Source organism: Schistocerca piceifrons, chromosome 4, assembly GCF_021461385.2.
Source record: "Schistocerca piceifrons isolate TAMUIC-IGC-003096 chromosome 4, iqSchPice1.1, whole genome shotgun sequence".
Lineage (NCBI taxonomy): Eukaryota > Metazoa > Arthropoda > Insecta > Orthoptera > Acrididae > Schistocerca > Schistocerca piceifrons.
In genome coordinates, this window is record NC_060141.1 from 621,467,636 (window position 1) to 621,491,224 (window position 23,589).

General features: G+C 39.0%; 1 protein-coding gene across 1 annotated transcript in view; it reads left to right on the plus strand.

The window, feature by feature from the left end:
* Positions 1-1,853: 1,853 nt before the first annotated feature.
* The window catches only part of LOC124796071 (synaptic vesicle glycoprotein 2B-like), a 91,448-nt gene continuing 69,712 nt past the window's right edge, over positions 1,854-23,589 (plus strand). Inside the window, exons 1-2 of the mRNA XM_047260157.1 lie at positions 1,854-1,878; positions 7,170-7,232. Coding sequence (XP_047116113.1) covers positions 1,854-1,878; positions 7,170-7,232 — 88 coding nt within the window. The remainder of the gene's footprint in view (positions 1,879-7,169; positions 7,233-23,589) is intronic.

Genomic DNA, 23,589 nt, shown 5'->3' on the forward strand with positions numbered 1-23,589 from the left:
ACAGTTCTGTTTTTTCACAACTTTCCTTGTTCAAGGCCACATCTCAGTTGCATCTGTGAAATTACCTTCCTTAGTGTCAATCCAGGTATTATTATTCCATATGTTCCCCTGCAAACTTTAGTAGTTCTTTTCCCCATTGCTGTTCTGGAACTAATATCCATGTCAATGTACGGGAGTTGACTATTATTGTTCCCCAATATTTGTAGCTTCAACAGAATTTTATTTATCCTTCCTCTGTTTTAATTTTCACCAAATCTTGTCCCATACAATTAAATCCGTCTTGTCCAGATTTATTCCTAAATGCCATTTGCTGTAATCCTTTTTAAGTTTCCACGGTATGTATTACATATCATTCATGATGAGAGGACATTGCCTGGCGATCCAACAAATAAAAGATGGTGGATAGTATTGTCATGTCTTTATTACCAAGCCTGAGCATTTTCTGTACCAGTCATCCAGCTCCTGTTCCTAATAAATGTCAGAATAGGTGACATTCCACAAGATTGTTTTATACTATTTTCAACCAAAATACTTGTGATAACCTTGATTTCCATTTTATCATTATATTTGTGTTCTTATGTAACTTTTCAACCGGGTTAGTCAATTTTTTTCTCTCAAGTTAACTCTTGTATTGCTTTCCATTATTTTGAGCTAGAGAAATTGTTTTAAGCTCTCTGTAGGTTCACAAAGGTCATGTATATTGTTTTATTTCTATTTCTAAATTTTTTCCAATAATTGTTTAATACAGTGAATGTTATCACGACATGATCGTTCCTGCCTAAAACCATTTGTCTCTTCACTTAAAGCCGACACATACTTGTCCTTTTTCTTCCTCAAAATACTGGAAATAGGCTACGTGTTTTTGGGGTAACACTTATCTCTCTATAAGCTATGGATAATCTCTTGTCACCTTTTTTTTATATATGGAGGAGATGTATGACAAATTCCCCTCTATAGGTGGATCTTGTCTCACCTCTATTCTCACAAAAAGTTTCTGTAGATATCTTATCACTACAGTTCCCCCTTACTTTATAAGTTCCATTGTCATATTTCGTAGTCCTGGGGCTTTATTTAATTTTGATTTAGACTACGCTGCTTTCAAATACTCCTCCGTTTTTTCTGTATTGTTTTCTTTTCAGATCTTAACTTCTTCTTGCCCTTTGTAGTCCAACCTATTTTCCTGTAATAACGTTGAATAATGTCCTGTCTAACATTAACCAAGTATCTGTGAGTCCCTATCAATTCAAAAGGAAATTAAAAACATATCGAAATAGTCACTCTTTCTAGAAATTATCTGACTATCTAGATTCAGTCAACAACGTGGCAACTGGCAGTGTTCATGTTACAAAGCTGCAGTGCAAGTAGTAATTTACTGTAAACAGTTGTCAATGTCTAGAGACGTGGGTAAATATTTTCTTTCAAAAACACCATTGTGATTAAGATAATATTAAGCTACTAGTAGCATATAAATAGGAGATATTTAGTATAACTGAGGACACAGTAGCTTTCAAGTTTTCTTCGTGATTGCAGCTTTCTTTGTAATTTACTCGGTTAAATTTGGCTGGCATAAGCATGAAAAGCATTAAGCAGTATAGTGATAAATTACTGTTAATACCGTACATAGATTAACTTTCTATGATTTCATCGCTTGTTACTTTATACCTCTTCACCCGTTTCAAATCTCTGATAGTTCTCCATCTTGATGGGATTTCGCTCAGTGAAGGGAAGTGATTTTAAATTGTACTTGACTATAAATAGCTACTTTCAGCAATTCCGTCTGAGTTTTTTGCTTCTTATGTAGAAGCGGTCTAAACAGGTTCAATGATTCCAGGTCGTAAAGAGGTTTCTCAAAGATGACAATGAGTTCACGTGACTCAGGTACGGTGCGTGTGGACATTATTATTTATGTCATAAGAAAAGTTTAAAATGTGGATCTTCAGCACTGATACATGCTATAAAGCAACTGCGGATAAACAACACTTTACGCTGAATTTCGTCTGTACTTCTCGGAGCAAAAGTCCATGTTTTGCGTTAACCAACTTTCATTAATTACACTGTCATATTTTGACTTAAAAAGAATGAAATTTACTGTCCACCTCAAAAACAAGAAACACCTCGTGCACTTGTCCTGTATCATTATTCAAGCATACAAACAAAGCATCAAGAAAATATAATAAATATCATTCTCTGAAATTAGATATAGTTCCCCTCGCGTATGCAGCACCAATGTTGCTGAGTAACAAGTATGCCTCTGACCAAAAACGCTTCACTCGAAGTGCAGCGACGCGTCCAAACCCATGCAATTCGCGTAATACGCCCAAAGACGTGCACACTAGGAGTCAGAGTTGAATGCATCTCACCTCGCAGGAGGATTTCGTGTCAGTGTGTAGGCGATGAGGTGCAACGGTGGCATTTGACGATTCTACGTTGAAAGTATTGTCTCCACACGAGTTAAATATTTGTTACAGATAGTGATACGACCCTCCTTACGCCGCAGCTTGTCTACCGGACTTTGATGATGCTGGATTTCAGTTCCAGAGTGTGCAAAATCTGAAACACGGAACACTGAAATATTTACGAATTGGAATGTAAATTCCAAAAATCTTTCAGCTGTCTAAATGTTCTATTATTATTTTCTTTGAGCTATCAGTTTCGGCGCTACATTACGCTGTCTTCAGGCCCACTGACCGACGTGTAGAAAGATTCCCACATCTGGACCAGTTAAAATAGGGACCAGCATTCAGTGACTGATATCTGTAGATTTTTGACACAGCGATCCCTTCGACATCGTTTGCCGACTGTTTACACGTCAACAATCGTCTCCTCCCTGTCATCGACACTAACCCTCGATAGATCAGTTTCGATTGTCGAAACGAGCTCTCTTACGGCGAATATACGTAAAGATTCACTGTAAAGTTTATGTTAAGATAAGGGTATTTTGTAATATTTACTTTTAATTACATTTACTACTACATATAATGAATAAAACAAAGTAACAAAAGGAGAAAAACTGTACCGGCTATAGGCTCCTTAGATGTATACCATTACAGAACGTGTTCACATTTGGTACACTGAGACACGCGTTTGTACGAACTACAACTCTTCTGCTGATGGCTGGACGGTGGTTTGCGGCGCTGTTTTCTTCTTACTATATGATACAGTTCCTCACATAACGTGTCCAAGGCCGGCCGAAGTGGCCGTGCGGTTAAAGGCGCTGCAGTCTGGAACCGCAAGACCGCTACGGTCGCAGGTTCGAATCCTGCCTCGGGCATGGATGTGTGTGATGTCCTTAGGTTAGTTAGGTTTAACTAGTTCTAAGTTCTAGGGGACTAATGACCTCAGCAGTTGAGTCCCATAGTGCTCAGAGCCATTTTTGAACGTGTCCAAGTCGTCTTTCGAGCCTCTTCCCAGTGCTAAGAAAAGAGTTTATAGATCCAGTAAAAAAAGTCGGAGTTACATTTCGCCATCTGCGAACGTTAAAAGAAACTTGTGTAGGCCTACGTCAGAAAATTCACATCGTCCGCTACAACTGCAGCTTGATACAAACTAAGGTGATAAAAGTCATGGGATAGCGATATACACATATAAAGATGGTGGTAGTATATCGTGCACAAGGCATAACAGGGAAGTAGATTGGCAGAGTTGTCATTTTTACTCAGGCGACTCATGTGAAAAGGTTTCCGACGTGATTATGTCCGTAAGACGGGAATTAAAAGACTATGAAAGCGGAATGGTAGCTGGAGCAAGGAGCAAGGGACATTCCATTTCGGTTATCAATACCAAATTCAATATTCCAAGAACAGCAGTGTCAAGATGTACCGAGAATAGCAAATTTCATGCATTAGCTCTCACCACGGACAAGGCAGTGACTGACGGCCTTCACTTAGCGACCGAGAACAGCGGAGTTTTCGTAGAGTTGTCAGTGGTAACAGGCAAGCAACACTGCGTAACATATCCACAGAACTAAATACGGGACGTACGAGGAACGTATCCATTAGTACAGTGCGGCGAAATTTGACTGTAATGGGCTATGGCAGCAGACAGCCGACGCGAATGCCTTTGCTAACAGCACGACATGGCCTGCAGTGCCTCTTCTGGGCTCATGACCATATCGGTTGGACCCCAGGTTACTGGAAAACCGTATCCTGGTCAAATGAGTCCTTATTTCATATGGTAAGAGCTGATGGTAAGGTTCAAGTGTGGTGGAGACCATACGAAGCCATGGACTGAAACTGTCCAAACTGGCTACATAATGGGATGAACTGTGCTTACATGGAATGGATTCGTTCCTCTGGTCTAACTGAACCGATCATTGACTAGAAATAATTGTGTCCCCTACTTGGAGACCATTTGCAGGCATTTATGGACTTCATGTTTCCAAACAACGATGGAATTTTTGTGGATGGCAATGCGCCATGTCACCGGCCCGTAATTGTTAGCTATTGGTTTGATGAACATTCTGGACAAATAGAGCAAATTATTTAGCCACCCAGATCGCTCGGCGTGAGTCCCATCGAACATTTGTGGGACATAATTGAGAGGTTACTTCGTGCACAAAATCCTGCACTGTAAACGCTTTCGCAACTTTGGACGGATATAGGGGCAGCAAATGACTTCCAGTCACTTTTTCAGTCAATCTCACGTCGAGTTGCTGCACTAGGTCGCACTAAAAGATCCCAGACTTCTGTCACCTTGCGAGCTAACATCCCAAAGATGTTCGGGCTCACGCGGGATTAGCCGCGCGGGATTAGCCGAGTGCTTTAAGGCGCTGCAGTCATGGACTGTGCGGCTGGTCCCGGCGGAGGTTCGAGTCCTCCCTCGGGCATGGTGTGTGTGTGTGTGTGTGTGTGTGTGTGTGTGTGCGTGTGTTTGTCCTTAGGATACTTTAGGTTAAGTAGTGTGTAAGCTTAGTGACTGATGACCTTAGCAGTTAAGTCCCGTAAGATTTCACACACATTTCAACATTTCACATGCGGTTCCTCTTCGTCGAAATGTCTTGGGTCAAACTCGTCTAGGGGCTGAACCGCAAGTGTCACATTACAAGCCCTAAATTAGACATTTGTGACCCTTTGGTTAAATTGTCCGGCTGATGGCAAGTTTGTGAAATTGTATGAAACAAAAAAAAGTTAATATAACATATAATAACAGTCATAATATTATCGGGACCTAAATTAACGACCCATAAATGATGTAGCCCACATAGTTGCGATTTGGTTAGAATAATGTTTACTCAGAAAGCAAACTAATAGCGAAAGTGGTCGTATTTAGAGTTACTGCTACACTCCAGCGCGTATCCATTTAACAGAGTTCGGTCATTCACAATCTCATCGCGAAATACAAGTCCAATACTCCATCTCGTTATCTACGCGAAAAGTTAAAAGTTCACACCAGCGTGTGGCTGCTCACCGTTCAGAGAGTAAGTCCGGCGATACCCCACAACGCGAAATTTTCTAAGTCGTTTCACTTCCTAGCTACCTAAAGACCGACTGTCCGCTTTCGCACCTCAATCCGAACTGTACCCTTTGGTGTTTAGACCAGAATTGTCCACTTTGGTGTCTCGAGCCGAACTGTCCGCTTTCGCGTCTCCACCAGCACTGTCCGTCTGCCCGTCTCCAGCCGCGTCTCCCGCGTGCCGAACATTGTCGCTCAACTGACTACTGCAATTCCCTTCGCTGAAGCCGTCCATCTGATTGGCTACAGCTTATTCCGCATTATTTTACATTTTAACATATTTAAATAATCAAAGCTTGACTACTTTCACGTTCTAAATAAAGTGATAATAATATCCATTACATATTAAACGTTAAATCCTTTTACATAAAACCAATACAATTTCCTTCTTAACTTTGAATGTCACGACTATTAGCCTTGCACCAATGTGCTTTCTGATCAGTAAATAAAGAACAAAAGTGACTATTATGCATTAAACTTAACGATAAATGTTCTTATGCCTTATGATTCGGTAAGGTGTCATGCTATCATCGTTCAATGTGTTTTATGTGGGGGAAATGTTGATCTGATGCTTAATTGAATATACTGATAACTTAAATTTACTATATCTTTTAAACAAATAAAGTCAGAGAGTTGATATTTACAACATCTGTTATTTTAATGATGCTTTTTTATATGAAATGTCGGTCGTTAAGATCAACCAAAGCGTTCAGATTTTAGCATTCAGGTCTTTGTTACAAAACTTGTTAATTTCACTTTAGTAGTAAATCCTAAGCTATTATAGATAGGATCAGTACTAAAGTTTTATTGGGATAACAATGAAAATTTAAGAAAGATGCTAGATTAAAATTACTGTGGCTTAATTCCCTGAATTACTACAGAATTAAATAGTTTTCATACATGTTTCCCTTTATGGCTGATCTTAGGTCCGCCTTATTCAACACTGCTACGTCTCCCTGGGCACAAAGAGCTCCTACGGGGTTTCCTTATGATGTAGGTTCTCGTCTATCTCACTCGCACACTACAGCACTTAGGCCTCATCAGCTTAGCCTTATTCAGCACAATAGGCACCTGCGGACGCCCCCGTCTCGTGGCTTATCTCCGCTCTTTCTGACACACGGTTTTGGACGAGAGGATTCGTTTTCCATTTCCTGGAAGGCTGCCTCTTTCGGCCATATACTTAAATGAGAGCGAAATGCTCGTTAACTCACAACCTCACTTCAGTGTATTCACTCGATGTATATATATCTGGTGAGGAATGTCTTAGCTGTCCCAACTTAGCAAGTGCATGACTTCTCCTATTTATTTATCTTTTGTTGAGAATAATTAATCATTCATGCATATAGCTTTGCATGCCATACGAGTATTTAAATGACGAAATTTGTGACTGCTTTAGTATATGATTCTAGGAGACTGTGTACAAATGTATAGAACTTGATACCTAGTATTTTGAGAAATGTGAAAGTAAGTTTCTGGAAAGGAGGAACGTGCATTCAATTATCAAAATTATAGGTGTCTCTCTTTCATGAGACAGCTTGCATGTAAACTGGACTGTCAGATGTGTAAGACTGAGAGTAAGTTCTGAGATGGAAGGCAAAGTGTGCATCAAATGTGTGACACCAAATTGCGTATGTTTCACCAAAGAAATACAATTGTTCATTGCTTTTCGTTGAGAATACTGAGAGTGGTCGAAGCTAATGTGTTTTTCTCGATTTCAGAGGCGGAGGAAGGGAAGCCGCTAGATGAACCTGTGGACTTCGAAACGGCGATTTCGCTAACAGGTAGGCCACTGCAGTCAAATTATGTTGATCTGGCATAAATACCGACGAGATGCATTGAATCATTAAATAAAAATAAAAATTATAGCGTACTAGGGTTGAGCACGAAGTTGATGGTCACAGTAAATATTAAAGTAACATTAGTGGAATATTTATACGGATTAGGCAGTGTATTGGCTGTGTTGACGATTCGTGGGAAGCAGTTTGAGCTGCTGGGCCACATTTCAGTTCTTCACCACCAGAATTAACACACTTTATGATCAATAATTTTGCGTCTCAATTGCAATTTTGCGAGCACATTGTAAGTCGTGAAATTTTGTTTTTTTATTTTATTTCAGAAAGTGCGAGGGCCTGCTGAAAAGTAATGGCTCCAAACCTTGTAGGTGAAAACTCTTAAGGCATTTTAAATAAAACAAAAATTACCAATATCTTTATTCTTCATGTCTACGTGTTTGCAGTCCTCTGCCGTAGAAAGGTCCGAACTGCAACGTGTAACGTGGAGACGTATAATGTAAGTATATCTCTGCCAGAGAAACATTGTGCTGTATCCGAATTTCGAATTCGAAGAGTTCGTCCACACATATAGTACCCTATACTTCAGCATCACAATGCCAGACCACATAGGAGCGCTGCGACGTCTGCAACAATCCGACGCCTTGTGTTGATTTTCATCTGTTTCCAAAACTTAAAGAACATGTTGGAGGGCTTTACTTTGATAGTGATGAAGTGGAGCAAACAGAGGTGAGGTTTGTCAACAAACTCAAAAATTCCACAGTGACAGTATCAACGATCTGGTCTCTCGTCCGGAGAAATTAGTTCTCATCAGGATGAATATGATGAGAAGTAAATATGTAAACGTGTAGAATAAAGATCTAGAATTTTAGTAATGTTCGTTTTGTTTAAACAGCTTTAAGAGTTTGCGTATAAAAAATTTGGGGCATCACTTTTCAGCATGCTATCGTATATCGTTTTGATTTTATCGTCCATTTATTTGCTGTAAATTAATTTCTTATGAAAAATGTGCTTTATATTACTGTGGTATATTATAATTAATCGTGCTCTTATTGCTTTATTTCGCACTTAATCATATTTCCTTGAGATCAGATTGCAAACTACAACTGTTCCCTGCTCGTGAAATTCAACTCGCTTCATGCTTAAGTCGCTGGCCATTCAAAGGTCTACGTTGAGTACAGTACACTTCAGAACGGTTCTTTTGCAATGCATATGTGAGTACTAGGTTTTCCACAGTGGCTACAAACAAGGTTCTTTCCAGCAAAGCGTGGATCCAAGTCATCAGTGTAGTGAAAGTAAGAAATCATTTTTACATCCTTGTCGCACAGTAAACAAACGATTTCATTATAACATATAAATAATAAATTTCACCCGTATTTCAAACTTAATAAAATAAATAAATGTGATCGATGGTAATTGAAACACAAAAAGACACTACACAATGTCACTTATTTAATCTACTAAATAGTAAGATGTTTATTAATAACTTAGACTTAATATCATAAGAGAGATTAGTAACTAATAATAACATTGCGGGAGACATACAGGAAGGAGAAACGGTCTCAAAAGATGATATCGCAAAGAGAAGCGGGATTTTACTGACATTATTAGATAATCGTGCGTTAAGGAACTAATGCTATACAGCCGCTGAACATACTGAAAAACTGCAGTAACATGCGACAGAGAACTGGGGCTATTTTGATTCAGTTAACTGAAAACTCTTGCAGCTGTTTTGACAGAAAGGCGCTTCAACAGTTTTAACTGAGGCTGCAGCATTTGAGTTCACATAAAAAGAAACAGTTTTATTTTCGAACTATGAAATATTGAACATAAAACAAACGCTATGGGATATCTTTAATTGGAATGCGCAAAGAGAAGAGTGCATTTTGATTCCGTTTAATAAGAGTTATCGAGCAAGAAGTAGCAGCACAAACTACGTTGTTATTTAAACAATAGCTGATAGAAATATTAGACATTGAGCCCCAGAAGAAGTATGTAGTAGTGGATTATAAATAAGCTCAATAACGTACTTTACATAATCTACAGTGTAAGCTTCCTACTCTTCCTTTTTTTAATGATATGAGTACATGAAAATATGTCTACAGCATAATACACTAAATATGTGCTACAGCACAGACCTTCAAACACAAGCGCACGTGCCGCATGCGTCCCTAATCAAGTATTCTTGCAGCCCGCGTTTCTCAGCGGATTATATTATGCATCGGGAGACTGACAGCCGAATCAAAAAACGACTACTAAGGTTCTTTCGAGTAGTTTTCCTGCTCCGTAACAAACAAAAATACTTAGAGAGACAGTAATAATTGCCTAATTGTAATTGATATTGGTGAATTCGGCCGTGATCTGAGTAAAGCTGGTCGTTTAGCTGAGGGGTAGTGGGGTTAGTAGAGCGGCCACTGCGGGCTTTGAGGATGCGAGGCGGAGAATATTTTATTCATTGTCTGCCAGTAACAATTCACGGGCATGCGCGACGCGTACATCAGCTGCTGTCGTATAAATTGTGACATGGGTACATGGGTTCGTGAGAGCGCATCGCAGAGACGGTCATCTTCAAAGGCGATATTTGTCGCAAAGAATATGAAATTAAACTGAACGGAAGAAAAATGACTCAAAACATTTTAGAGAAATTAATAATCGTGTCTCATGTTCTATGATGCATTTATATTTAAGTATCGTTACTGTTATTAATCAGTTAATCATCCACTCATATAGACAACACAACAACATTTCGTCAGTTAATTAGTTGATTAGTTACATGTTGCATAGATCATTTGAACGATTCTTTTATGGAAATGATGTGGAATGAGTCAGTTTACAGGTTATTTATGGGTGACTAGTGTTTATGTTAATGAACGCATTATCATTTTATTCCTATTCATGCAACTACACTTAAAAACAAGATGTTTTTTAATGGCTACCAGTTTTTATGTATAAATTCGTCAAGGAAGTAGGAGAATTTGATTTAAAACTTGCTTCGCTACCTGTCGGACGTTTTATGTTATAGGGCAAATAATCAAAAATTTTTATTGCTGCATGTTGAACTTCTGTCTGAGCCACTGACAGCTTTACCAATGGGTAACAGAGGTCATTTTTCTCTGTTCTTCTCATAGTCCAATGGATTACTTCTGACGAATTTCATTAGCGAAAATATGTTTTGTGATGGCGCTGTTAAAATGCCTATCTTCCTGAAGATGTGCCTACACGATGTCCCTCGGTGAGCAAGACACTGAAACCTCCCCTTAGAAAAATTTATGAATGGTTGTGCTGATAAACCCCTTTACGTTATTTTGTTTTCAAACAGCTGAGCAACACTGAACGTGCACAGACATTTCTCTCTTTACTTATTCAGATCATCAATAAACTGACACACAATATTTTTAGCACAACGCAATCTGACTTTCAATACTCCCTACAAAAGAATGGCCCTGACTAACAATAACCTACGATGATGATGATGGTGAGTCCCATACTTCTGTACAGAGCGTAGGGGAGCGACGCGGGACACCCGCGCCGCCTTACTAGGCAAGGTCCTAGGGGAGGTGGTTTGCCATTGCCTTCCTCCGACCGTAATGAGGATGAATGATGATGAAGACGACAAAACAACACCCAGTCATCTCGAGGCAGGAAAAATCCCTGAACCCGCCGGGAATCGAACCCGGGATCCCGTGCTCGGGAAGCGAGAACGCTACCGCGAGACCACGAGCTGCGGACAACAATAACCTATACCTTTCATGAATCACGTATCTCACAAAAATCTTCGTTACTCGAACTACTGCAATACAGCGAGCGCCAATACTGCCAGCTAAATAAAAGATTCTAGCTACTGAAGTCACTAACTACTGATAGGCATAGTTAGCAAATGAAAGATTTTGATAGAGAACAAACAATGTATTTACCTTAATAGTGTTGAAAAGTCATATATATCAGTTCATGACATCCAGTCTCTGATGGACACACGTCCAGATCATCAACTCTCAAAATTCCGCCATCTCTCTGCCCACAACCACCACTGCTGACGGCTCACGTCCAACTGCGCAACGCTACTCGCTGTTCACATCCAACTGCCCAACACTACAATAGCGAATATTATAAGAATGTCAACCAGCCACAGACTGCACACAGCACAACCAATGATTTTCATACAGAGCGCTACGTGACGTTACCAATATAAAAACCTAAACAGCGTACTTACATAGATCCCATGCTCTCCACCAAAAATTATAGAAATGGTTTTGGGCACTGGACAACACATATTTGTTAAAAAAATTTATATTAACGCTAACAAATATATCAAATGCACACACTTATCGATACAATGTTGGTCAAAAGCTAAAATTTTCTCACAGTCCATAATGACAGTCCTGATAATTCATCACAGTATTGATTACAATTTTATACACAAAGTCTGAGGGGTAAAAGAAAATGCACACGGAAGTAGTGGATTTCCATGCAGTTTTGAAGAAGTAGTGTTGTCCTTCCAACAGAAAGGTAATGCTGACTCTTGACATGCAGACAGGTAATGGGGCCGGCCGCTGTGGCCGAGCGGTTCTAGGCGCTTCAGTCTGGAATCGCGCGACTGCCACGGTCGCAGGTTCGAATCCTGCCTCGGGCATGGATGTATGTGATGTCCTTAGGTTAGTTAGGTTTAAGTAGTTCTAAGTTCTAGGGGACTGATGACCTCAGAAGTTAAGTCCCATAGTGCTCAGAGCCATTTGAACCATTTGAACAGGTAATGTGCCACAACAGAACAAACGCACAGCAGAGTCAGTCGAAGTTGAAGAAAATTGGTAGGTAGGTCATCACAGAGCAGACCCACTGTAGTTCTGGTAGAGATTATGGTATTGGTGGGCCATCAAAGGTACAGACCCCCTGCAGTCCTTGGAGAGACGCCAGCAGCCATCTGTTGCGACTGTGCAGGTGCACAATCACCATCGAAGAGTCCTGCGGACAATATAGCAAGTCCATAAACCACCACTTGTGCACTCACAAAATTTTTCGAATTGTCCTTAGAACCAGCAACGCCGTTAACCAGTCCCTTGCTGAATTATTAACAACCGTGCAAACACTAACAGTCCCAACTTCTCACATATGGTGCGTATACTATGACCAACAGAAACATGTGCAGTGAAATGAAACTTAATTTGAACTACTGGTGTCTATACAATAATAAATTTACAACACAAGAATACAATTACAAAGGTACAAAATACATAATTAAAGAACATAATAGTACAGGTAACATTTGTACGGGCTTTACAAAAGAATAGAAATAAACTTGTACATCGGTGTTACAGGAATTCTGACATAAATAAATAAATAAAATAACGAGAATAGCTTTTGAAACATTAATTTCACACATGAGTATGAAAACAGAACAGAATAAATAATGCCTAAACATCTTTACAAAGTAAATAACACATTATTAAAAAAATTCTACAACATAACTTTTATCAGATAAACACATAAAGACAGGAAGAACACAAATACACAAGGGTACACAAACACATAGCGGCATAACACAAAAGGAAAGGACAGGGTTTGTTTTACTGTAGTATTTTGCAAACAAAACTTTCTTTACTTCTTGTAGATCTCCCTTTGTTCATCATTATTCCCAAAAAGTCCTGTCTATACCTGCTTTCTGTAATCTATTCATATCCTCTTCCAAAATAACTATTCTTCGTTGTGCAGTACCCCTTTTTTTTAAAAAAAAACTTTTTTCATATAACTTCTCAATGCATTTTTTCCAGTTCATCTTAACTCATTCTCTTATATAGCCTACCCCCTCTTAAGCTAACTTAAATCTACTGAGCACAGATGACAAGGCAATGCAGCAGCAGAAAACAATTAACATAAACAGCAATGACAAAAAATGCAAATTGGCATAGCTAGTAGCAATGAATATAAATTAAGCAAAGCAAATGCAACATTACAACTATTATGAGCCAATGTGCAGCAACAAGAAAAATAAATCAGTTGTAAAACTGGCTTAACAGAGTAATACAAAGTGAAATCAGTACCACTATGCCTGGCAAACAGCAGCAGCAAATGCAATAACTTATACCTAAATATGACATAGCTCAAGCAGAAAAAATATTACAGTAAAGATGGCCATGTCTTATTCCTATGTCACATCTTAACACTAGAGTGATGTATCACAATAACTTACTCTAGCAGACAAGTTATCAAATCTTTAAAAATTATTTATGCAATTCCTGTGAAGGGAAATGTCTATTTGTGTTCCCTTTTTTTTTAAGAAAGTAGATCATAAAATTATTCTTTAATGGAGCTGTAGACGGAAAATATTTACATTAGTACATCTATTAAATTTTATTTTAACCAATGCTGCAGTGGAGCTAGAAATTAGACATTAAACAAAATAGGAAAATATATATACAAAGCAAAGCATGGAACATCATTCACTGGCCATATGGCATTTCATAAGGCAGTAAAAAAATCTCTTAATTAGAAAGACAGTAGTCATAATCAGGTGTATAGACATAAAATATTTCTCATCATTTCATTAGGCATTTCAGTAAATATCAGAAAGTAATAATATGTTTTGAGTATGAGCGTGTCTTATTTGAAATGGTTTCTGCAAAGGAATGTCAATAGCATGGTTAATGGCCTCTTTTTTCTCCACCTAATGGCTTTCTCTCCAGGCGGCTGTCAGAGCTGGGCACCCACAGTGCATTACGTCAAGGTCACTTAGATTTCTTACCGAAATATTTACTACAGCAGTTTCTCCTACAGTGACAGTCTCATATAGAAATATTTCACAGATCGAAAAATTACAGTAGAAATATGTAGAAACGAAATCTTATGAATAGCAGTGTTGTGATACATTCATGCATGGACACACAAGTCATAACTCTTAAAGTAAAATTCTTGGTTTCCAACATCCTTTTTCACAAACCAGAGTCCCTAACTTCTATTCATTAATCATAGACATATAAACACGTAATCACATTCCTCATATATGGTAGCATCTTCTTATTGATCATAAACATACTTCAACAGCATAATACACATTGTCATCGTAATAATAACATCATAAAACCTCACCCAAATCTCAAAAACGTCGTAGCTTTCTGCAATAATTTCAAAACCTAAAAAAAAATTCTCTGCTAATTTCAATAGTGTCATCTACCTCAAACGTACTTTAAAATCATGATCGCATACCAAATACATCATTCAAATCTCTCATAGTATCACAATGGTTCCGAAAAAATATGAACAGTTCACAAAGTACAGACAAAATACAATTTCATAAGTGTGAAGTTATCCAACTGTGTAATTGCGTAAACGTGTCACTGACGTAGTAAAAAATTTTTGTCTCTCTCAGTTAAATGATCAGATAGCTGTGTAATTCTGTGTTACAGAAATATCGTACCGATGTGTAAAGTTGTATAAGCAAATATCATATTAACTAGGGCTCCTAGCGCTCACTACACACTTAGTACACAAAGTAGGCGTGTACCCCCCCCCCCCCTGAGGATTAATGTAATTATACCCTCAGGTGTTACAGATTACAGCAATGGAATGAAATGTATCACGGAAAACCTTTGTATCTTTGTAATTCAAAAATCTTTAAAAATAAATGTTTTAAGTACAAAATTAATCACTCAAATACGTGTACTGTAGCGCTAAACTGTGCGTCTTGATGCAAGATAATCTCTGTCATTACTTAAGGGAAAAAAAAAAAATGTGCCAAGTGTCGTAATTATCGTCGTCTGTAAGCAAAATTCTGTAGACGTCAATGTACTTACCTCGTAATGAACAAAAGCGAAATGCTATGCGTATAGATATCGTAGTTGCTACGTACAGTACCGTGATCAAGAAAGTACTATACTGTAATGTATTGTTGTACTATGAAAAAGGCTGTCTCATTGTAGCTATACCACAAAAGTTACTACTAAAACATGTTTTCCTTTCCAGAAGAATTCTGAAAAAGTGTGCAGATGTAAAACAGATACACCGCAAAAGCAGCAATGTAAATTGTGTCACTCATTAGTAGCATCGTGATATAATCGTGTAGCAGTGAAATAAACTAACCACCGTCAGAAAGTACTTTAAATCCAGAATGTATTTTGAAGTAAATCAAAATGTTGCATTAAAATCTCATTAGCAGTACCGGTATATGTTATAAGTATGTGAGCCTTATAGTCATTACGTAATAGTGCAACAAACAAGCAAGAATGTACACACACAATAACACTGTGTCGCCTGTTCACTATAACAATGCATTCGTAATTAATAAGTTCCCTAGGTTCTTGACTGGATAGTTAACTTTAAATCATTGTTGCATGCTAACAGTTTCTAAGTGTGTCAAAGGGTAATAGTAATGTGAAGTGAAAAATCTTACAGCAAAGACTAAGTTAAAAAGCAGATTATCTCTCAATGAACGGTTTTACATGTGAAATGTGGTGCAATCCTTAACTCTTCCTAGTACGCAGAGTTTCAACTTCAAAGCAATTATCATGTTGTATACATCGGTAAGGAATGCTAAAATGTATCTCAGGGTTAGCTTCTATGTTATTTTTCTCTGAGCCAGCCGGCGCACATGGATGCCTGCGGTGCGAGTCATTCATTGTCTGTCTCCTTGTTGGCGCGCGTCGTTATTAGGATTAGGAGACCTGTTGTTGTTGTTGTGGTCTACAGTCCTGAGACTGGTTTGATACAGCTCTCCATGCTACTCTATCCTGTGCAAACTTCTTCATCTCCCAATACCTACTGCAACCTACATCCTTCTGAATCTGCTTAGTGTATTCATCTCTTGGTCTACCCCTACGATTTTTACCCTCCACGCTGCCCTCCAATACTAAATTGGTGATCCCTTGATGCCTCAGAACATGTCCTACCAACCGATCCCTTCTTCTGGTCAAGTTGTGCCACAAACTCCTCTTCTCCCCAATCCTATTCAGTACCCCCTCATTAGTTATGTGATCTACCCATCTAATCTTCAGCATTCTTCTGTAGCACCACATTTCGAAAGCTTCTATTCTCTTCCTGTCCAAACTATTTACCGTCCATGTTTCACTTCCATACATGGCTTCACTCCATACAAATACTTTCAGAAATGACTTCCTCACACTTAAATCTATACTCGATGTTAACAAATTTCTCTTCTTCAGAAACGCTCTCCTTGCCATTGCCAGTCTACATTTTATATCCTCTCTACTTCGACCATCATCAGTTATTTTGCTCCCCAAATAGCAAAACTCCTGTACTACTTTAAGTGTCTCATTTCCTAATCTAATAACCTCAACATCACCCGACTTAATTCGACCTAACTTCTACAAATTCACCTTGTCGAGAAGGCCATGCCCTGTTCGAATCCCGCCAATTCTGATGACATTCAGGTCTGTCGTTATGTCGGTAGTTTCTATGGTTCCTTTTTTGTCGGTCATGTGGTGGAGAATTTCTCCCGTAATCATAACTGCGCGGTGGACCGTTGCGTCTGAAGTTATCCTGTTTCCCTTGATAATAATTATTTTGGTTCCCATGTTGTCTGTTTCTCTGATTGTCTCTGTCATAGTCATTACTGGGGAGAGGTGATCTTTCCCTGTAATTATTACTACTCTACCAACGGTTGTCATACGGGTAGTGTCTGTTTTGGTCACGATTTACGTTGTAAGAATAGCCTTTTCGTGTCCAGTTATTATTTCTTTCATCGCGGAATTGCGACGGATGTGACCTGTAATTGTTGTGTTCCTGTTTTCACGTCCCGCGATTGTCAGTATCAATTTCCAGTTCTTGTAACAGTCCCTGAAAAGCTTCAATGTCGTCTTTGCAACGTCCTGCCAAAATAATATGTCTTAAATGTTCAGGCAAATGCGGATGAGTTCTGAGGGGCTGTATATGTTTGACAGGTACTGATTCTTGTGCAACATGCCTTCAAAATATTTCACAAGACTGTAAAATTCAGATTGTTCGAAATGTTTCATCATTATGATACTATGTTTTACTCGGTCTTGTGTAGCTTGAGACCAATATGCTGAGAGGAAGGCATGATAAAATTCTCCTTCACTGTGGCAATCGTGAATGACCGATCGCATTCTTACAACTGGTTCATTCTCTAAGTAGCCACACATAAATTCTAATCTGCGCCCTAATGACCAGTTGGGTGGAAAACAATGAGAGAACTGATGAAGCCACGCTTGTAGATGAATGTTGTGGCCAGAATTCTTAAATGTTTTCAATTTACGTGTAGTAATGAACAGCTTATAGTCAAAATCATCACGTCGGCGAGTCGCATATCGTTCACTGTTACTTCGTTTCGGCGGTTCCATCTCAAAATTCGCTGTACCTTGCTAATTTCTTTCATGATTTCCGAAGTGCCCTGCGATATTATTTTGTGGCTGTTCCGTATTTCTGTGTCCCTCTTCCCGTATTGGAGCGCGAGTGTCCTCTGATATATATAATTCTTATATTACCTATGTCAACTGATCTTGTACTTCCCGGCTTTCTCTTTTGTACTGTGTATTGATTTGATTTTGATTTTGTTTGAATTTTCTAATTTGTTCATACTCTTCTGTGTCAGTGAAGGCTACTGGTCTTGTGTCATTCAGATCATCCTCTACCTTTGTAGATAAGTTAGTGAACTGATCTGAAAGTTCGGCTACTTTCTCTGATAATGAACTCATTTCCTCAGTGTGTTTTTCTGAACCACGTTTCAGAGTGTCCATTTGTGTTGAAAGCGTATCTACCATGTCCTTTAAGTTTCGTTGAGTTTCTTCAAGTTGCGTAACCAAATCGGTAGATGCAACTGAGTCAATTTTAGCTTGCAAGGTGTAGTGTATTTCATGAACAATAGTCTGCAGTTCTTTTATGGCTGCTTCGTGAGTCTGTAATGCAGTGTCATGACGCGAAAAAGTAGGTTGAAAATGCTCATAAATTTGTGTTTTTACGTCATTACGGACTTTTTGAGATTTCGATTCGATTTGAAGTAACTCAGTAGTTAAATCTTTACGAGTTTGTTCAAGCGTTTGCTCAATTGTGTTTAACTTTTGAAGATTTTGTTCCATTGTGTCTAACTTGTGTAACTGTTGCTGTATTTGTTCCTGATTTTGTTCCATTCGTTGCATGAATTGCAATAACAATGTATTAGTGTCTGGAACTCGTTCCTTTGTGTTTATCAACAGTACATAACAGGCAATATTCGCATTTTGAAAGGAAGAAAATGTGTCTTGACTTGGTTGAGAAACGGGCAATGACGCAAAACCTGAATCAGCAGTATTTGCAAAATTTTGTCCTGTCATTTCGGATTGCTGAGGCGAGCTGTTGCCGACCGATCGATCGACAATGTTTCCCTGTTCACTAATTGTTTCACTGTCTACACCATTATTTGCACCTGGTCCATATCCCTATGCATAATTACCAAATTACAATGTTGAACATTAGTTAATTCATTACACGGTGGCGCTAACACACTACTCTCGTCTTCACTGTCATTTCTCAGTTTACTTTGAAGCCTAGCGTTACGTTTTTCACACGCCATAATTATCAGTATTTCACATGATAACAAGAAAAGCACAATTTGAAGAGTAAAAATTAGAAAACACATTAACATAGCACTGAAAATAATATCTAGTTAATCGCAAGCGAAGTTGCGAAATACTTGGTGCAAATCTACATGCATGTCACAACTGTTTTACTGTACAACAATGAAAGACTACAACTACAAAGGAGATTCTCTCTACAATTATGTCCTAGCAATAAACAAAAACTACACTAATTACACAAACTACAAGAAAAAAAATCAGAAGATTACAGTGAGGTATCATCGGCTATGGGTCGACATATGAAACCTCCCCTTAGAAAAAATTGTGAATGATTGTGCCGATAAACCCCTTACGTTATTTTATTTTCAAACAGCTTAGCAACACTGAACGTGCACAGACATTTCTCTCTCTACTTATTCAGAACACCATGAACTGACATACAATATTTTTAGCTCAACGCAATCTGATTTTCAATAATTCTTACAAAAGAATGGCCCTGACTAACAATAACCTATACCTTTCATGAATCACTTACCTCACAAAAATCTTCGTTACTCGAACTACTGCAATACAGCGAGTGACAATACTGCCAGCTAAATAAAAGATTCTAACTACTGAAGTCACTAACTACTGATAGGCATAGTTAGCAAATGAAAGATTTTGATAGACAACAAACAATGTATTTACCTTAATAGTGTTGAAAAGTCATATATATCAGTTCATGACATCCAGTCCTACAAATTGACTGTCGCTGATGGACACACGTCCAGATCATCCACTCTCAAAATTCCGCCATCTCTCTCCCCACAACCACCACTGCTGGCGGCTCACGTCCAACTGCGCAACGCCATGCGCTGTTCACATCCAACTGCCCAACACTGCAATAGCGAATATTACAACACTGCCAACCAGCCACAGACTGCACACAGCACAGCCAGCGATTTTTTATACAGAGCGCTACGTGGCGTTACCAATATAAAAAGCTAAACGGCCTACTTACAACAAGTTATTCTTACTGCTCGCTTTTGTGCAATCACCACTTTCTAAGTGATGAGTTATCTCACAAATTACGGCATTATTGATTGGAAAAGTGCATAACATGTCAGGAGGTTGATACGTTTGTTTACAAGATTAGTAATTATATGAAGAGCAAATGTAGATTAGATTTTTAACTTAGATTTACTTCATTCCAATTGATCCGTAGTGAGGAGGTCCTCCAGGATGTGGAACATGTCAGAAAGACAGAATAAATGACATATATTTACAACTCAAAGAAATAACCTAATGTACCATTCCACAGGTCCCAGGTGGTATGATCGTCATTTTTAATGAACGCTATATGAAAGAATGATTTTACAAATACTAATGCACTGAATTTTATAATTAAAATTTTATTTATTTATTTATAAGGTAATAAACGTGTAATACAACTACTATAACGCTTATTTACAATGAACACATTACTGCACTGAAATGGTACAGGAGTTAGATTGCACTTACACACACACAAAAACACACACTCTTATTTACAATGAACACATTACTGCACTGAAATTGTGCAGAAGTTATATTATACAAATCAGTTGGTTCTATTGAGAAATTCATCAATGGAGTAGAAGGAGTTGGCCTCCAATAAATCCTTTAGGCTTCTCTTATACTGAATTTCACTGGTTGTTAAGCTTCTTATGGCTGCTGGCAAGTTATTGAAAATGTGTGTTCCTGAAAAATGTACACTTTTTTGTACAAGACTAAGTGACTTTAAATCCTTGTGAAGATTATTCTTATTTCTAGTATTGATTCCATGAATTGAGCTGTTGGTTTGAAAAAGTGATATATTTTAATGACAAAGTTCATTAAAGAATAAATATATTGGGAAGCAGTAGTTAGTATCCCTAGTTCCCTAAACAGGCTCAACTTAATTGTTTGAGAAGCTCAGTAATATGCTTCTTCCAGTTCAAGTTTGCATCAATATGTACACCCAAAAATTTGGAGCACTCTACACTACTTACTACACCTGCTCCGGCATCAGTTGCTGATATGACTCTGTTGTGAAGAACTAAATGTAGTATGTATTTTCAAAATTTAGGAAGAGCCCATTTTCATAAAACATTTAATAATTCCCTCTAAAATATCATTACTACCTCTTCTGTTGCTTTCTCTATAATGGTATTCATTATAACACTGGTGCCAAGTACCAGTTTTGCTTGTTGAATATTAAGTGAGAGGCTGTTAGAATGCCACAACTTTCGGGTCGCTAAGAGTGGTCGCTCCACGATGCTAGTACAGGCTCTTGAGAAAAAAAGTTTGATGACCACTGCGCAACAGTGTTTATACAAAATTTTGCTAGAAGTTATAATTTATAATACAATATGACCACGGTTTCATAAACATTTTCAAGAACAGGGGATGCTTACATTGCGCAACGGAAAGAAATGGAGGGATAAATAAATAACTGATTATTGTTAAGATGACAGTTACTTCTAGAAACACCACAAATGGATTCGATGAACATGCACTTGATAGTACTTGTAGGTAGACCTAGTGCCATGAACACGTGTACCTCAGTATGACAGCTTAACAACTATCCTGAAAAATATAACAGTCACGTCGAACATAATCTTATAAGCAGAAGGCGGTCTCCTAGCCCAGCAACTTCTGAACTGTACAGCAGGACCATAACTGGAAAGGGTTTCTGCTATTAATGTTTTGGAAAACATTTTGCTAACCGCATTTACGATTCTCGCTGACTAATGTTCCTGTAAAAGACAGAATTCGGAGTAAAGTACGCGCTCGAATTAAATGCAAATTCGAAAATGATTATAAAAGAAAGAGCGCAATCGCATTTTAGCATTGATTTCATAAGTGACACAGGAATAAAGATAGATCATAGATGCTTCAGTTAAATTTATGATTATGAAGACTCATTTCAAAAGTAGTAATAAACGATAGTTTATCCATGTCCTGTGATGGACTTCGTGTTGCTCAAGTCCACGATACATTAAAAATTGAACAACGAAAATTTCTAAATACGTTAAGACATTCCAAACACCTGTAAACTAGCGACACAGTGATGTAGCAGGAAAGCCTACGGTACAGACGAACAAGTGAAAAACTGAAACTTCCTGGCCGATTAAAACTGTGTGCCCGACCGAGACTCGAACTCGGGACCTTTGCCTTTCGCGGGCAAGTGCTCTACCATCTGAGCTACCGAAGCACGACTCACGCCCGGTACTCACAGCTTTACTTCTGCCAGTATCTCGTCTCCTACCTTCCAAACTTAACAGAAGCTCTTCTGCGAACCTTGCAGAACTAGCACTCCTGAAAGAAAGGATATAGCGGAGATATGGCTTAGCCACAGCCTGGGGGATGTTTCCAGAATGAGATTTTCACTCTGCAGCGGAGTGTGCGCTGATATGAAACTTCCTGGCAGATTAAAACTGTGTGCCCGACCGAGACTCGAACTCGGGACCTTTGCCTTTCGCGGGCAAGTGCTCTACCATCTGAGCTACCGAAGCACGACTCGCGCCCGGTACTCACAGCTCATCCCCAGGCTGTGGCTAAGCCATATCTCCGCTATATCCTTTCTTTCAGGAGTGCTAGTTCTGCAAGGTTCGCAGAAGAGCTTCTGTTAAGTTTGGAAGGTAGGAGACGAGATACTGGCAGAAGTAGAGCTGTGAGTACCGGGCGTGAGTAGTGCTTCGGTAGCTCAGATGGTAGAGCACTTGCCCGCGAAAGGCAAAGGTCCCGACTTCGAGTCTCGGTCGGGCACACAGTTTTAATCTGCCAGGAAGTTTCATAACAGCGCACACTCCGCTACAGACTGAAAATTTCATTCTGGAAACATCCCCCAGGCTGTGGCTAAGCCATATCTCCGCTATATCCTTTCTTTCAAGAGTGCTAGTTCTGCAAGGTTCGCAGAAGAGCTTTTGTAAAGTTTGGAAGGTAGGAGACGAGATACTGGCAGAAGTAAAGCTGTGAGTACCGGGCGTGAGTCGTGCTTCGGTAGCTCAGATGGTAGAGCACTTGCCCGTGAAAGGCAAAGATCCCGCGTTCGCGTCTCGGTCGGGCACACAGTTTTAATCTGCCAGAAAGTTTCATATCAGCGCACACTCCGCTGCATAGTGAAAATCTCATTCTGGAAGTAAAAACTGATACTGTATCATGAGAATGGTCCACGATCTGCCTCACTGAGCTACAGAAATGAGCCTGAACATAAATGAAAGTAGTTTAAAGACCTAAAACGTTGCAGACAGAATATTTCTCTGAGCCACAAAATGCATTTCGTAGTCTCAACATACTTTTCGTAGTTCTTAGCCTGAGAACGGCCATTAGAATTCAAATACCAACGTCCATGAACAAGCTGCGTCACGAGTCGTCCAGAACAGAAATTACAGGCAGCAGAAAGAACACTCGCATAACGCACAATCGAGAATGCTGAATTCAGGATTCTTTGTCCACCGTTCAATGGTGCTCGTAAACAAGCTGCAAAGCCTACGCAGTCCTGTGACTGGCTCATACCTACCGCCTCCAGAGTATACCTTAGCAGCTATGCCTTCACTCGACTAGCCAAGAATTGCAATACATTAAGAAATCGATATCCCTCGTGACAACCAACTCAGAATTTTAAGAATGAATAGTTTGAAAGTTGACACTTTAACAAACGATGTTCAACATATTGGGCAAATTTGACTGTCAAAATAAAGACTTCATTAACTTCAGCTGGCACTGGGGAACTGTTTGTATAGTTTCAGCGCGGAATGATAATGCCCTGTAAAACACAGGTGACGACATCGAGATCTGACCCAAGCATGGACCTGTGACTCCCGCAC